Here is an 18,074-nt window from a genome sequence, read left to right as displayed (position 1 = left end):
GTAATCCTAAGGTACTTTGGTTTGGCACTGAATAAAGTCTGTTAATTTAGAAGATATTGTCATTTTTATTATACAGACTTAGCTTACCTATGAACAGTTCATATTTCTTCTGTACTTAGGTCTGTCTTTTATGTAAAAGTCTGTTATATAATTGTATTCATGAAATAATAATAATAGCTAGTATTTGCATGGTACTTAATAAGCTTTGCAAAGTACTGTATGTTTCTTATCTGATACTAGAGACAACCCTCTAAGGTAGGTGATATTATTATTCTTATTTTACAGATGAGGAAACCGAAACTGAGGGAGGTTAGGTGACTTTCCTATGTAGTTAAGTACCTGAGGGGTGAGGTTTCAACTCAGGTCTTCTGGATTCCAAGTCCAGCATTTTTATCCACTGTGCCACCTAGCTGTGTGTCTTGTTAGGTAGATTCCAAATATTTTATACATTCTATTGTTATTTTGGCTAAGATTCCTTTTTTTTGTCCCTTCCTGTGGGATTTTGTTGACACCATAGAGAAATACTAGTGATTTATGTAGATTTATTATACATCCTGCAACTTTACTAAAGTTATTTCAGTTAATTTTCAGTGACTCTCTAGGGTTTGTTATATAAATTATCACATGATCTGCAAAAAATGATAGTTTTGTTTCTTCACCTATACCTTTTCAACCTCAATTTATTTTTTCTTGTTACTATAGCTTGCATTTTCTAGATTGCATTTCTAGAGTGTATCAGATAATAGTAGAGATAATAGACATTCTTTTTTTAAAATTCCTGTTCTTATGGAAAGGCCTCTAGTTATCCCCATTAAATATAATGCTGACTCTAGGTCTTATATATTATTTACTGTATTAAAAAAGGAAAGGTCAGTATATTCCCTTGTTTTTTACATTTTTTTAAAACAAAAATCAGTGTTGAATTTTGTCAAAAGTTTGTGGGGGTTTTTTTTTTTGCATCTATGGGTTGAAATTCTGTGATTTTTCTTTTTTTTTATTATTTATTTTGATTTATCAACAATCACTTCCATAAGCTTTTGAGTTTTAAATTTTTCTCCCCCTCCCTCTCTACTTCCCTCCCCAAGATGGTGCGCAATTCAATATAGGCTATACATACACATTCTTTTTAAACATATTTTTATATTACTGATGTTGTAAGTGAGAATTAGAATTAATAGGAGGAACCACCAGAAAGAAGAAACTAAACACAACAGAAGAAAAAAAATAGCAAATGTATGCTTCAATCTGCATTCAAACTCCATAGTTCTTTCTTTGAATGTGGATAACATTTTCCATCATGAGGCTTTTGGAGATGTCTTAGATCCTTGTATTGCTGAGAGGGGTTAAGTTTATCAAAGTCAGTAATCACTCATTGTGGCTGTTACTGTGTACAGTGTTCTCTTGGTTCTGCTCACTTCACTCAGCATCAAACCTTACAAGTCTTTCCAGGTTTATCTGAAGTCTCCCTGTTCATCATTTCTTATAGCACAATAGTATTCCATTACATTCGTATATCACATTCACAGTTATGATAACTGTGTCTTTCTCTTCATCCTCCCCCCTTATGCTTTTCTTTCTCCTTTTCCCTCCTCACTAGTGTTTTGCTTTTGACCACCGCCTCCCTCAGTCCCACCTCCCTTCTATTAGCCCCCTCCCTTTTCTTTCCCCTTTTCCCTCTTACTGCCTATAGGGCATGTTAGATTTCTATACCTAACTGATTATGTTATTCCCTTCTTAAGCCAAATCTGATGAGAGTAAGGTTCAAACAATGCTCATCTCCCGCCCTTCTTTCCCTCTGCTGTAATAGGTTTTTGTGCCTTTTCCTGTGATGTAATTTACCCTTGTCTGACTCCTCCTTTCCTTTTCTCTCAGTACATTTTCTTAGATCAGTTTAATTCACTTACTTGGATCCATTTAACCTACTTGATTAGATTTTTTTCATCATTACATCAAAGTCAATTTATACCCACCCCCTTTAGGTATACCCCTTTTACATGGTGTAATAACAATACAGTTCTCAAGAGTTACAGGTGTCATCTTCCCTTGTAGGGATATAAAGAGTTTGTCCTTATTAATAACATGTTGTTACTTTCTGTCTCCTTTACCTTTTTATGTCTCTCTTGAGTCTTGTATTTGAAGATCACATTTTCTGTTGAGCTCTGGCTTTTTATCAGGAAGGTATGGAAGTCCCCTATTTTGTTGAATATCCATCTCCTCCCCTGAAGGATCATGCTCATTTTCGCTGGGTAGTTGATCCTTGGTTGTAATCCAAGCTCCTTTGCCTTATGGAATATCATATTCTGTGTCCTACGGTCTTTTAATATAGAAGCTGCAAGGTCCTGTGTAATCCTGACTGTGGTTCCATGATATTTAAATTGTTTCTTTATGACTGCTTGCAATATTTTCTCTTTGACCTGGTAATTTTGGAATTTGGCTACTATATTCCTTGGTGTTTTCAACTTGGGATCTCTTAGAATTTGGTAGGATTCCTTCTATTTCTATTTTTGGTATAAAATTTTTTTTTATTTGTTCATTTTTTTAAAAATATTTTATTTATTTATTTTTGTTGCATTTTGAGTCTCCAACTGTCTCTCTCCCTCTCATCCCTATAATAGAGAAGCCTAACATTTGACATGGATAAGTATATGTGAAACCATACAATACCTACTTCCATATATCACTTCTTTCTCTGGAGGTGGATATCATCTTTCTCCATATGCCCTTTGTAGTTCGTTTGAATATTCACATTACTCAGAATAACTTAGTCATGGGGTAGCTAGGTGATGAAGTGGATAGAGTACCACCCTGGAGGCAGGAGGACCTGAGGTCAAATCTGGATTCAGGCCAGACACTTGACATGTACTAGCTGTGTGACCTTGGGCAGGTCACTTAATCCCAATTGCCTAGCCCCCTCTGCCCCCAAAGAAAGAATAACTTAGTCATTTACAGTTACTCTTCCTGTTACCGTATGTAATGTTTTGTTTTGTTTTATTCTTAATTATTTTATGCAAGTCTTTCCTTGTTTTTCTAAAATCAACCTGGTCATCATTTCTTACAGCACAGTAGTATTCCATGTTTCTATTTTTGCTAAGAGTTTATGTAACCTTGGAATTAATTGTTCTTTGAGTGTTTTTAGAGTTCACTTATAAATTTATTTGATGTTGTGTGTTTTTCTTTCCTTTGGGCATTCATTTGTAATCTGTTCAATTTTCTGAGATTGGACTTTTTAAGCTTTTTTTTTTTGCTAATTTGAGCTTCATATTTTTGTAAATATTCTTATCCATTTCATTTATCAATTTTATTGGCAGCTAGTTGGGCAAAATAGTTTCCAATCATTTCCTTTATTCTTTATTTGTTCTGAAGTCTCCTTTTTCTGTAAATACTGGTAATTTAAATACTGGTAATTTGGTTTTCTTCTTTAAAAAAATTATCTAAGGTTTTATGATTTTTTTAAAAAATCAGTAGTTTTGTTTACTAATAAACTAGTTTTATTCTTTTTTTGCTTTCAGTTTTATTATTTGACTTTGAAGAAGTGTTTAATTGGAGTTTTAAAGTTTGTTTTCTAATTTTTTGATTTACATACCCAACAATAGTACACCTGAAATGATCTTAGCTTAAAAGGGCCAGGATCTCCCATTGCATCCATCTCCTGATGTCTTCCTGATGAATATCTGGCCACTGGACCCAGATGGCTCTGGAGGAGAAAGTTAGACTGGTGATCTTGCATAGCCTTCCCTCACTCAAATCAAAGTCAATTGCAAATCATGTCATCATGTCCCTGATGTCATGGTCTTTTTCAAGAATGAAGGACAAACACAGCAACAACAACATTATTCTTGGGTTTTTTTTTTTTTTTGGTGAGGAAATTGGGGTTAAGTGACTTGCCCAGAGTCACACAGCTAGTGAGTGTTATGTGTCTAAGGCTGGGTTTGAACTCAGGTCCTCCTGAACCAGGGCCAGTGCTCTATCCACTGTGCCACCTAGCTGCCCCAAACAACATTATTCTTGTGAAAATCTTCGAATGTTTATACTTTGGCAGTAGATAGCTTTAGTTGAGACAACTAAAAGTTATTCGTGTCCTGATTGGTGAATGAGATGGGCTGCTGTTGGTCAAAATTAGGGGGTGAGGATAACATAATGAGGCTGTTTTTGTGTTCATCAAACACTTGCTTTGGAGGAAATTCCAATAGAAGTTAAAAAATATATTTGGCAGCATATTTCAGATAAATGTATAGTTTACCAAATGATTTAGTCCTAATGTATAAAAGATATGCAACAAGAAGACAGTGGTACTTAGCTTCTGTAGATGGTGAGGCCAGGGTGAGGGCCTTGTTTTCATATGAGAATATGTCTAGCCAGCAGGGTAGGGTGTGGTGAGTTTGATGGCCCTCAGAATCTACCTATTCAGAAGGGCTCTGACCTCACATTGGTGAGACCTTTTTATTCTCCTGTATGACAAGAAAAATCACATTAACATAGCCATGGACCATCAGGAACAACCAGCATCTAGGAATGCACTAGCCAATCAAGTCCTGGCTTTGTCTCCTTTTTCCTAACCCATGTTTGGGTGTGGGGGGATGTGGAGGAAGAAGGAGGACCTTGATAAACATTGTTCCTCTCACATTATTTCTGTGCAGTGTCTTAAGGTGATGGTAGCATTTGGAAAAGAAAGGCAAATAACACACACACACACACACACACACACACACACACACACACACACACACTCTCACACTCACTCAAAGTGCCCCTCAAGAATGATATAGCGACCTAAATGGCAGAGACTGTTTCTTTTTTGGTTTTTGTCTCTCTAGGACCTCATATAGTAGACTGTCAGTAAACATTTGTTGAATTGAATTATGACCAGATCCAACTTGGACATAAGCAGATTTTATGATTACCTGTAATATTTTCCATTCCAAAGTTTTAAGAATACCTGTCAACAGAAGTAGTAAGTAATTTCTTTGCTACTTTGATAGATATATGATCTTATTAATATGGTCCACATATCTGGTTCACTCCAGAGGTCCAGAGAGCCATCATTCTATGCCTTATCCTTTGTGACTCTTTTTCCTCCCCCTCCATAAATCCTTTATAGGGGACCTTTCTTTAAATTTCTTAACGTTGTGAGGGCAGCATTGGAGTATATGGGCTCTCCAGAAGGGAAGTGTGAAAAACAAGAGTAAGAATCTGAAGACCCCAAGGTGAATCTTGACCTGTGTCAGTAAGTTGGGTAGAAGAATTTCATATAGAAAAAGAAGAGAGGAAGAGGGAACCACTGAACACTTGTGAATGGTGGATGCTCTTTTTGAGTCAGAGGAATATGGATGCTTTGAGGAAGAAGAAGCAACTGCTTGTCTTCCAGTGAATGATGTAGTAGATACATAGGTATTGTCAAAAGGGAAATTATCCAGTTAAAATCACAGGAACAAGAGGAGAGTAGTAATAGTTGGTGACTCCCTACTGTGAGGACAGTGGCATGAAGTTGTCAATTTGATAACATTTGTTGACCTCAAAACCACAGTAGAGAGGTCTGTTGTGTTTTCTAGGCATACATCCAGGACAGCACAGAAAGCATTCCAAGACTTTTTAAAAGGAATGATTACTAGTGCCTTATAGTGATTCACATGGACACACATGAAATTGCCAGAAGGAACTTCTAAAGCATTGACAACTATGATGAAGCCTTGGCCAAAGTTAAGACTGCTAGGGCACATTGCGTTCATCATTGCTGATTATGGGCAGATTTGGGAAATGAACAGGCAATTGAGAAAATGTATTTGATGTTTGAGAAGATGTGGGAAAATTGGAACGCTAATGCATTGTTAGTGGAGTTGTGAAATGATCCAACCATTTTGGAGAGCAATTTGGAACTATGCCTATAGGGCTATCAAAATGTGCATATCCTTTCACCCAGCAATAGCATTTCTAGGGCTGTATTCCAAAGAGATCATACAAATGGGAAAAGGACCCACATGTACAAAAATATTCATAGCAGCTCTTTTTGTGGTGGCAAAGAATTAGAAATTGAGGGGATGCCCATCAATTGGGGAATGGCTGAACAAGTTGTGGTATATGAATGTAATGGAATACTATTGTGCTATCAGAAGTGATGAGCAGGAGGACATCAGAAAAACCTGGAAAGACTTGTATGGACTGATGCTGAGTGAATTGAGCAGAACCAGGAGAACATTGTACATAGTAACATCCGTGTTGTGCAATGACTAATATTGATAGACTTAACCTTTCTTGGCAAAACAAAGATGTAAGACATCTCCAAAGGCTTCATGATGGAAAATGCTATCCAAATCCAGAGAAAGAACTATGGAGTTTGAATGCAGATCAAAGCATACTATTTGCTATTTTTTTTCCTTCTGTTTTGTTTTGTTTCCTCTTTCTGGTGGTTCCTTCTATTGGTTCTAATTCTTCCTTACAACATGACTAATGTGAAAATATGTTTAATAGGAATATATATGTATAGCCTATATCGGATTGTGTGCTGTCTTAGGGAGGGAAGCAGAGATAAGAGGGGGAGAAAAATTTAAAATTCAAAAGCTTATGGAAGTGATTGTTGATAAATCAAAATAAATTAATAAAAAGAGAAAAAAGAAAAAAAAGAAATTGTATTTGAGAGTGAGATTTCAATTTTTGGATCATAGCTAAAAATATAAGAATGGCAGCCTCCTGGCTAGTGGTGTGTATCTAACACAGACTGTGAAAAATGTATTTTTCTGGTGTCTTGTAAATCTTATTAAAAAAAACTTTGAACTAGAAAGAAAAAAGTGGGGGGAGGGAGAAGTATTATACCCTACTAGTTATATTCCATGGAGAGTATTAATCACATAGGAAGAATAGCAGTAGAACTAGTTGTAAGCTTCCAAGAGTAACAATCTAACCAAGTAGGGAGTAGTTAAGCCTGGGGCCTCTGACAACTATATGACAGTCTACAAAGTAGTGTGCCACAGACGTGGAGGATGAACAGAGATCCTAAAGTGATCTTCTAGGTATTGTTGAGGTTCAGACCCACAACTGGAAGAGTCAAGCAAAATCATTATCTATTAAAATGATCTTGTGTGATGAGTGGCAGTGGTACAACTCATCAGTGACTTTGGCAGTGAGTACTAGGGAAACTGACAAAATTGAGGCAAAAAGACTTGGCAGTAAGTGGCTAATAAGTGGTGGGGTAGAGAGTGTGCTTGAGTTGGAAGGCCTGTGTTCAAATCCTGCCTCTGATCCTGTAATACTACCTAAGGATCAGGTATTGGGTATCTAGAACCAAGTATTACAGTTACCAAAATTCAGTCCATAATCATCCATGGCCCAACTATCCATACTTTCCCAAGTTAATGAAGGATACTTATTATTGCTGCTATAGTAAGCATTTGTATGATCAATCTGTAGGTTGTAAGCTGCTAACATTAATCTATTATCATTTCTTGGGGTACTATTCCACTTTTCTTCCCCATACTCCATCTCTACAGGTAAGTGTCAAATTAATTTACAAAAAAGTTGCCAACTATTATCAGTAGCATTTAAATAACTTTTTTTTTGTTAACATAGACTCTAAAGCAACTTTAGTAGTCAATGTAATTCAATACATGTTTTAAAAAGACATAATGGCCATTTCTGTTGTTTACACTAGTTATTTCCTAACATATTTCCTTACTCATTGACCTCTCCTTTGTAATACAAAATGAGTGATAGAATGGCTGCATGTGACAGTATATGCAACATTTCAATATAGTCCTCCACCTCTTTACCAAGAAGAGGGAACTGTTTCATCATACATTATTTCAGGCCAAAATTGGTTATTATAACTAATCTGATTTTAAACCATGATTAAAAAAAACCAACTAAACAAACCTGGTCACCATATTTCAAGAAATCATAAGTGAAGAGTACCCAAATCTATGTGAATCAGTTGACAAACTAAGATAGAAGCAACCCATGTATTGCCTTCTAAAAGTTTATCCAAGAGGAAAAGTTCCAGGAATGTTATGACCAAAATCCATATCCCACATCAGAGAAAAATATTTTGAGGAATTTAGGTACCAGAGAACTACAGTCAGGACCACATGAGACTTGGCAGCTTACGGTTAAGAAAAATGAGAGGAGATCATAGACTACAATATTTCAAAAGGCAAAATAGGCTCATATACACCTTATGGAGTAGAGAATTCTAAAGCATTTCTTATGAAAGGATCAGAATTGGAGTCAGAAGAACCTAAAATGTAAATTTATTTGAACAGTTGGGAAAAGTTTTATGATGATGTAGTGTTATATTTTGATAAGGAGAGAACAAATAAGTATCCCTTCAGAAACTTAATGTATTCAGAGGTTATTGAGGGAGTTAAAAAATGAAAACAGAGTTTGGTACAATTTGGTTCTGTTCTGAAGGTTTTAAGAGGGGGGAAAAGGAAGGGAAAAGGAGAATAAACTGCTGAAGCAATAGGTGGAATTTGCTATTTCTTGTAATTAGGGTACATGAGAAGAATATGCAAACACGGAAGGAGTCAGAAAAGCAGGTGGCAGATGAATTTCATTCATATGAAAAAGATGGAGGATTGAAAGGAGACTGACAATTTGTTGTAGAAATATGTCAAGCTTAGTAGGGAAACAAGGAATAAGGAGGAAACATTTAAAAGGGAGGATAATAGTGGGATAATAGTCACAAGCAAAAATAAACTTCTTGATCCTGAAGAGGGATTAAAAGGGGAGAAAAAAGGAAAGCAAAGGAATTAGAATCTAAGGGAATGCCTTTTACATAATTGAGCAATAGGGGCAGCTAGGTGGTATAGTGGATAGAGCACTGGCCCTGAATTCAGGAGGAACTGAGTTCAAATCCGGCCTCAGACACATAACACTTACTAGCTGTGTGACCCTGGGCAAGTCACTTAACCCTCACTGCCCAACCAAAAAAATAATAATAATTAAAAAAAAACATAATTGGACAATGGCTGAACAAATTGTGGTATACAAATGTAATAGACTCTTAATTCTGCTCGGAGAAATGATGGAAAATATGATTTCAGAGAACAAGGTAGTATGAAATGGGCATAACCAGGAGACAGGATGACAACAGTGTTGTAAAGAAAAACAACTTTGAAAGATGTTAAAAATCTGAACAAAACATTGAGTAGCCCTGTCTTAAGCAGACTTATGAAGCGTGTTATCTACCTCTTCACAGAGGTGATAGATACAAGATGCCCAGACATATATTTTTGGATGTGGCCACTGTCTTGGCTTCATTTTGCTTTACCGTGTTTATTTGTCAGCAGGATTTTCCTCACTTTTTTTCACTTGGTAATTGTGAGAGAGGAATCAAGGAGAGGGAGAGCTAGCAGTACTGATGCCTTCCAAAAGAGGGCCATTTAAATGTTTTTCAAAATGCACAAAGAGCAGAGGAAAGCTTTGCTTGTCTTTTTTGAAAGTAATGTAGAATTTATTCTACAAAAACCTGATAGTTTATTTTTTCCATGTTTCTCTAATTTATGACATGACCTCTTATATCTAGATCACATGCCCATGTGGAGTTGCTCTTTATATGAGATGTGAAATGTTGATCTAAATTTTATCTTCTATGCTGCTGTCCAGTTTTCTTAGAATGTGATTTCATATCCCAGTAGCTGGGGTGTTTGTTTATGTTGAATACTTCTGCAGTTGAATTACCTGCATTTTGAAATTTCTACTCATGTGGAATTTTTTCTTTGAAGAATTGGAAGTCCTTTATTTCATTAAAGATCCTTTTTTCCCTCTGTAAGTTCATATTTGTTTTGCTGGATGAGTTATTCTTGTTTGTAAGCCTTTATTGCTTTGTGTAATATTATGTTCTTAGCTCATCTCTTTGTTGTGACAGCTGCCAAGTCTTTTGTGACTCTGACTTTGGTTCCTTAATACTTACACTTTTTCCTTTTTTGGCTGCTTGAAGCATTTTTTTTTTTCGACATAGACACTTTGGATTTGGTGTATAACATTCAGGGGAGTTATCATTTTGGATTTGCAGGAGGTAGATGATTTTCTACTTTTATTTTGCCCTTTAGTTCTAATAGGTTTATTTATGATTTCTTGAAATATGATATCCAAGCTTTTCAGATTTTGTTCATGATTTTTAGGTCATCTGGTGATTTGGGGATTCTTTCTTTTTGAATTGTTTTCCTGATCAACTATTTTTCCAGTCTTTTGGTTTAAAAAAAACATAGCTCTTATTTTATGGAGTCATTGCCTTCTGGTCAATTATAATTTTCAGAGAGTTCCATCCATGTGTAAGTTTACCATTGTCTGTTCTAGGATATTAACTCTCCTTACCATTCTTTCCTCCTGAGAGGACATTTCCTTTAATGTTACATTTTGTACTTCCTGTTTCATTTATACTCTTGTAGTCTTTGTGGTCAGGATAGTCCTTTCTCTGGGGCTTTACTTGTTGTGGATTTACTCTCTTTTTTTTGTGTGCTTACCTTTTTGACTTCTTTTAGTTCATAGTATTTCTTCATAGTGTTTGGCATTTTCCTGTGTGTCCTCATAGAAATATGACCTTAGCTTCGGGATTGGAGCTTTATTTTTAGGTCAGACTACGCTCCTCTCAGAAGCATGGGCAGGTTTTGCTTGGAACTGGATATAGTGTTTATAACTAGTCGCAATCTTCTTTGGGAATTCCTGTGTTTTTTTATTTTTTTATTTTTGGCTAGGCAGTGGGGTTAAGTGACTTGCCCAGGGTCACACAGCTAGTGTCTGAGGCCGGATTTGAACTCAGGCCCTCCTGAACCTAGGGCCAGTGCTCTATCTACTGCACCACCTAGCTGCCCCCAATTCCTGTGTTTTGTTTTAGTCTTCTTAGACTTAGATTTTGGTCTTTATTTTTTATTGGGCACCTTTTCTTTTCACAATCTTTCAAACTCAGAGTTGGCTTTGTCCCTGCCTGTGACCCTTGACAGGCCCCTGCAAAAATGGTGTTAATTGTACTCATAACAGGCTTATGTAAGAACTTAGCTTCTTTGTTTTGCAGGTGTCGCCTTGGTCCTTTCTCCTGCTTTGGTTCTTATTGTGCCTTGGACCTGGGTGTGGGTTCAGGTTAATGTAATATGGTCTGCTTGGACCCTGGGCTGGGCACTGGTCTGGCCCTGTCTCCTGAAGCTGCTTGTAGACCTTATCTTCTGTCTCCTCTGGTTTATTCCTGTTCAGATTTTCCACAGAGTTCTTGCAATCCTTTTAGGTAGTCCTGGAACGGGCAGAAGAGCTTATAGGGGTTTCTCAATAGTTTTCTTCACCTTTGTTCTTTCTGGTGCATTTTTAGAGCTTTGCAGAGTATATTTATGGAGGATCTGGGTTCCTATAATTCCTAACAAGCTGCTGCCTTCCCTTCTATTTCTGTGCTTTTGTAGTGCATAAGAAACATCTTTCTTGAGCCATCTTAGCCTACTTGGCATCCAGTTCAATTTAGCATCTATTAACGGAGCATTTGTGTGTTTAAGTGCTTTTCAGTTCCAAAACAAAATTAGGGAAAAACTGTTCCTGTACTTAAAGATTATTCAAAAAAAATTTTTTTGAAAAAAAAATGTGAAATGATTGAGAATAATATATAATAAAATGATTAATTGAATGCAGTCAAGTAGCAAAGTGTATGTTACAAATACTAATTTATAATTGGTCAAGAAGGGGTGAGTTGAATTTTGACTCTCATTATCTCTGGCATTTTGGGCAAGCTGTCAGACTTCTTCAGGCCTTGGTTTGTTCATATGAAGTAAACACATAGGACTGCATCATCTTGAGATCCCCTTTTATTTATATAAAAAATTTTAAACTTGTTATGAACTTGATAGGGTCAATAAACATAAACATTTCCTCCTACAAAGAATAGAAAAAGAACAGTGTAAATGACTCTGTGAATCTCTTAAAAGAAAAAGTGCATATTAATTTTATCATGGTAGTTTCAATACTGCTTTGCTTGTGTCCCTTTCTGAACTTGCTTTTGGTTTCTTTTGTGTTTTTAAAATGGTTTATTGACCTTTTGTTTCTTTGTTTCTCCCTTCTTCCCTTCCTTCCTGTTAAGTATCCTCTGAATATCCTGCATAGCTCTTGCTTCACCCCTCTTCAAAGCCCTCCCTTGTTATAAATAAGTACAGTTAGGGAAAACAAATTGGCCTTGTCTGAAAATTTGTGTTTCACTCCTCACTTCCAGTCTGCCACTTACTCACCAAAGGCTCCATAATTGATAATAATCGTTCTCAAGCTGTGATTGGTCCATTGCATTGATAATAATTCTTAAATTGTTCACAGTTGTCTTCCTTTGCAGTGTTGTGGACATTACGTACATTGTTCTCCTGGTTCTACTCACTTCACCATACATACAGATCCTCCCAGGTTACTCTATCATTGTTGTCAGTGCAACAATATTCCATTACATCCTTATACCAAAATTTGTTCTGCCATTTCCCACCTGAGAGCCTACCACTTTGTTTCTAATTCTTTGCTATAGCAAAAAGTGCTGCTGTAATTTTTGTGCAAATTAGTCCTTTCCCTCTTTCTTTGAGTATTCTACCTCATCACTACCCTCTGTCCCTCTAGCCTAGTAGTGATGTAGTAGGATCATAAGATACATAGTTTAGTGATTTGGGAAATAATTCCAAATTGCTTTCTAGAATGATCAGATCATTTTACAGCTCCACCAGCAGTGCATTAAGTGTGACTGCTCTCCTTCAGCCCTTCCTTGGGCCCCTTTTATAAATCTTTGTGGAGGAGGTAGAACTTAAAGAATATGCAGGTTTTAAGTGGGGATGGTGTTCCAAGTTGGAGAATAGCATGAGTGAAGGAACAAAGCCAGGTATTGGTGCAGCTGATGTGGGGAAAGTCAGGAAATTAGACTCCCTGGAAAAAAAATTTATAGTCTGAGGAGTAACAGGACATAAGATTTGGTTCTACAGTAGCTCACTCAATTTTAGGATAGTTTAATCCACCTGTTTGTCTAATAATATAGAAGTGAAAAGCAAAAAATGTCATGTTATAGTCATTTCACATCTTTCTTTAACTATGGTAATTATAAGCCTAAGAATATAAACTGTAAGTTGATATGTACATACACATGCAAAAAAAAGCCTTAATCTGTTTATAGCAATGTAGAGAAATGCTTAATTGAAGAGATGATGTGTAGCTTTTGGTATGAAATTATTAATAAGTGATTAACACTAGTTGAAACCTTTATGGTAAATACATTATGAAAAATGAATTTTGCTTTAATTTTAAAGTCGGTGTCTAAAATCTCTTTTAATACCCTACTCTGATGTCTCATGATGACATGGGTGGTAATCTTGGGTTCTAAAGCATGTGACATTGGAGGGCAAGATGTGGCAGGTTCTGTGTCTATTCTTGGAGGACTGCTCAAACCAAGTTCATAGACTCCACATTTCAACTTCCTTGAAGTACTGAAGAAGTTTTTAAAAGGGGTTTTGTTTTGTTTTTTCCCTCCTTAAAAGGGCCCACATGACATCTTACCAAGTATTTCTGAATAGTGGGTGGCTTCATGTCTTTATCCATTAATTTTATCGTATTATCTTTTATTTTTAATATAACTTGAGCCCCACCTTCCTCCCCCCTTTTTTTTTTCAGCATCTCTTGCTCCTCCTCCTCCATCCATCCTACAGGTAACTCCTCAGTTGCCTTTAATGGGATTTGTGGCCAGAGTCCAAGAAAATAGTAAGTTTACTTCTTTATGTTGTTGATCAGATTGTAGGTATGAAAGGTGTTTATGTGTTACTGACCTTCTCTAATTGCTATATGTTGAGCCTTTCTCCCCCTTTTTTCGGGGATCATATAAAATATCTTTTTTTGTTTATCTGTCTCTGATCAGCAGTTCATTCCTTAAAACTGTTACTAAATTCTAGAGTTTGGAAAGTGTATATATTTTAAAATTTTGCTTGTTTCATTTGTTGTCGTATTGATAATTTTGGCCATACATTTGAGTAATTGAATTCAATAAGGAATGCATAATCTCCTCATATGTGCCAGTCACTGTGCTAGGCACTATACAAGGACAAAACAAGTTAGTCTCCACCCTCAGAGAGCTTGAATTTTCTTGGAAGAAAACTTAAAATATATACATATTAAATACAAAGTTATGGGCAGAAAGAAGTATAATAAAAATCTGGGAAAATCAGGAAAGACTTTTTGAAGGTGTCACTGGAGCTAAGTTATTATGGGATTTAGGGGTTCTAAGATGCTGAGATGAAGAGGAAGAGCATCCCAGACCTGCAGAACAGTTAGTGGAGAGTCATGGGCAGGAGAGGGAATCTAATGTACAAGAAACAATGAGTTGGATGGAATTTAGAGCATGTGACATGGAGTAATACGTAACCAACCTGTAATGGTGGTGTGGAGCTTTAAATGCTAAAGAGAGAAGTTTTTATTTCATTCTGCAAGCATTTGGAGCCCCTGGAATTTCTTGAGTCAGGGAGTGACATGGTCAGACCTGTACTTTAGGAATATTAATTTGGCAACTACAGCTGAAGGATAAATTAGAGAGGGGAGAGACTGAATGCAGGGAGGCCAATTAATAGGCTATTTGAATAATGCAGTTAAGAGATGATTTGGATCTGAATTTGGGTGGTGGTTATGTGAGTGGAGAGGAGAAAGATGGGAGAGGTCTTATGGAAGTAAAAATCAACAGGATTCATCAGTTGACTGGGAGAGTTGGGGATGACTATAAATCTAGGCGATTGGAAGAATGATCATGTCCCCAACAAACATAGGGAAATTAGGAAAAGGGATGGGTTTTGGAGAAAGATAGTAAGTTCTATTTTGGCATTACTGAGTTTGAGATGCCTTTGGGACATCTAGATGAGGTTGTCTAGCATTCCTAGCAGTCATATTCTCAAAAAAACCCCTTTTTTCCCCCAGGAGTAGTTTTACACTTTTATAAATGTTGTATAGTAAAAAATAAACTGATTGGTATGGGAATAAGTTAAAGAGCAAATTAATATCACTGTATAGTCACAAATTATCCTCATCAAACCTTTTGAAATGATCAGCAGGCCTCTACTTTCACAACCAAGAAATAAGTGAGGAAGTTCACTGAGATGATAACAATGTCTCATGTACTTTTGGTATGAAGAAGGGCTGCTAATAAACTTACATTTCTTCATATAAAGATGTAGAAATCAATCACTCAGTAAACATTTATTAACTACCTGTCCTCAAGGAGCTCATAGTCTAATGGGATAGGGAAAGAGAGCAGAAAACAGCCATATACAAACAGGTATGTTACAGGGTAGGCTGGAGATCATCTTGGAGGGAAGGCACTAAGATTAAGAAGACTAGGAAAGGCTTCTTGTAGAAAGTGGAACTTTATCTGAGACTTGAGGGAAGCCAAGATGGGGGTATAAAGAGGGAATGTGCCAGGCCTGGTAGACAGTCAGTGAAAACGCTCAGAATCCAGAGATGGAGTGTTGGGTTAAAAAAGCAGCAAAGTCAGTATTTATTAAGTACCTACGACTTGCCAGGGACTGTGTTAAACTCTGGATGTATCCCTTCCCCCCCCCCCCGAAAAAAAGTTCCTACCCTTAAGGAGCTTAATGGGGAAAGACAACACACAAATGAAAGCCAAAAAGCAAATGGGAAGGGGAGGCACAGGGAAGGTGCCCTACAAGGGGATATGGTGGGAGAGTGAGAGAAGTCTTACAGTAATGAAGCCAGGTATCCACTGTCACTTGATTGCAGAGTAAAGGGGTTGGATGGGATATACTATGTGACAAGATGAGAAAAGTAGGGTAGAACTAGGTTATGGAAGGCTTAAAAATGAAAGGGAGGATTTTAGACTATTATTTTTATATTGTCTGTTGAGCTGAATAAAATATCTATATTTATATTATCTAAGTGCTGCGTAAGATTGCATTAGCTTTCTTGGCTGCCATATCACGTGTTTGACTCCTCGAGCTTATATTTCTTTAAAGATCCCTATTTTTTACAGCTGAACTGCTGTTTAACCATGCCTCCTCAAAATTGTACTCCAGAAGTGCATTTTTTGAACCTACTTTGTTAAACTTTATATTTGTCTTTCTTGAATTAATTTCATTAGATTTTGCCCTCTTTTGTGTACCATATGTTAGCCATCCATCTCTGCACTGTCATCAACAAATTTGACCAGTATTCCTTGTAGATGATAGGAATAGAAAAGATAGGAACCTTGGGAAAAAGTCACCATATCATTTTAGAACTCATGATATCCAAGGAGGGGAATATTAGAAATAGTTAGACATGTACTTTAGACTTAAAAAATACATATTTCAGAAAGTTTGGAAGAAAGATTTATGATGTTATGGCTAGAGATACTAAGAGGGAAGACAGTTCAAGAAGGATAAGTCTTACTCAAAAGTCACAACTTATAGGGGCAGCTAGGTAGCACAGTGGATAGAGCAGCGGCCCTGGAGTCAGGAGGACCTGAGTTCAAATCCAGCCTCAGACATATAACAGTTATCAGCTGTGTGACTCATTTAACCCCAATTGCCATGCCAAAAAAAGAAAAATAACCACAACTTATCCTGATGAGAAAACAAACCAGGCTCACACACATATACATGTTCTTGCACACTTTTATTTATACTCAGGCATTTAGGTTCCAGTCTCTCTTTCCAGTCTTAATTCCACAGTACTGCCTTTTATAAATTCTGTTTACCAAACTGGAATCCCTGTTCTGCCCTCTCATATCCATTCTGTGACTAAAATGTATTGCACCTTATCTTTATAGGTATTGAAAACTTTGTTTTCTTCCTACAAGGCCCAGATTAGGTGACATAGTTTCCTAGGTAGAGAGGTGGAAGGGACCTTAGAGGCTAGTACAGTCCCCTTATTTTACCGAGTGCACAGGGCTGGGATTTGAACCTATGTACTAGGTCCTCTTTCCTCTGACTTCAAAGCCACATCTCCTGTGTACTTAATCATCTTCTAACTTGCATTATGGTTATTACTATACTTGTCTCATCCCCGCTTTAGGTCTGCAAGCTCTTTGAAGGCAGGAACTGTTTTATTTAAAAATTTTTGCAGATCCCTAGCACGGTGTCTCTCACATAGTTGGTATCTAATAAATATCTGTTGAAGTGAGAGTTTATTTTCTCAGTCTCATTAGATGAGCCTTCAGAATATAATACTGCAAACCGTATTCTAATGCATCAAAAGAGTATTCTATATTCTGGCAATATTATGGGACCACAGAATCTAGCTTTAGAAGGTATCTTGGCAATCACAGGAACATAGGTGTTAGTACTGGATGGGACTCACAGAAATTGCTAGTCCAAGTTCTTCATCTTTCACTAGTAATAGAATTTATTATAACATGGGTCCATTTTATATTGCAAATAAAGGGCAGCTTAATAATTTTCTGGCTCCTTTTTCTATATCTCTAATATGTACCCTGAAGAGAGCATTACAGCAAGGTGCAAGTACTTTGGCCTTTTTGATTTGCAGTGCTCACTTTCTTAAATTGATCTTCCCAAAGCACAAGTCTCACCATGTCACCTTCCCATTTAGTAAACTCCTCTGGCTTCTTTTTGCCCCTGGGATCAAATATAAAATCCTCTCTGGCTTTTAAAGCCCTCCCTAATCAGACCCTTGGTGACTTTTCCAGTCTTCAGTCTAGTGGCACTGGCTTCCTGATGTTACTTGAACATGACATTCCAGCTTCTGATTCTGACTGGTATTATGTGGGTGTGTGTATGTGTATGTGTAGATGTGTGAGAGAGTTGTCAGGAACGATATAGCCCAGAATGAACTTAGACCTCTGGAAAACGCTTAGGACAGAAGGAGCTTTTATAGCTACATTGGGGACAGTTGGAATATTAACAGAAAAAAATGAAAGGGGCACTTAATCAGATGCAATTTTCCTTACATTTTCTATTTGAAGGATATAATGATCTTCACACTGGAAGGGGTCAAACAAACATGGTAAAGAATTATTAGTGTAACTCCTTGAATACATGTCTAGTTTATTTCAGTGTCCCCATGATATAATGAGACAATTATGTCCCAGTGGGGTCTGTTCTTACACTGTAGTGTAGAAACCCCCACATTGTACCACTTGGGGCCTCATACCT

General features: G+C 36.8%; 1 protein-coding gene across 5 annotated transcripts in view; it reads left to right on the top strand.

The window, feature by feature from the left end:
* ABI2 (abl interactor 2) overlaps positions 1-18,074 on the top strand; it is a 127,220-nt gene that overhangs the window by 95,807 nt on the left and 13,339 nt on the right. For 4 of the 5 annotated variants that reach the window (XM_027873606.1, XM_027873604.1, XM_027873603.1 and 1 more), the window contains one exon: positions 13,600-13,686. The exons of the other annotated variant lie outside the window; for it this stretch is intronic. In XM_027873606.1, coding sequence (XP_027729407.1) covers positions 13,600-13,686 — 87 coding nt within the window. The remainder of the gene's footprint in view (positions 1-13,599; positions 13,687-18,074) is intronic. 5 annotated transcript variants of the gene reach the window in all.

This window comes from Vombatus ursinus, unplaced genomic scaffold, assembly GCF_900497805.2.
Source record: "Vombatus ursinus unplaced genomic scaffold, bare-nosed wombat genome assembly UNPS02014802.1, whole genome shotgun sequence".
NCBI classification, from domain to species: domain Eukaryota; kingdom Metazoa; phylum Chordata; class Mammalia; order Diprotodontia; family Vombatidae; genus Vombatus; species Vombatus ursinus.
Note: the sequence above shows the minus strand (reverse complement) of the source record. Positions and strands in the feature narration are given on the sequence as shown.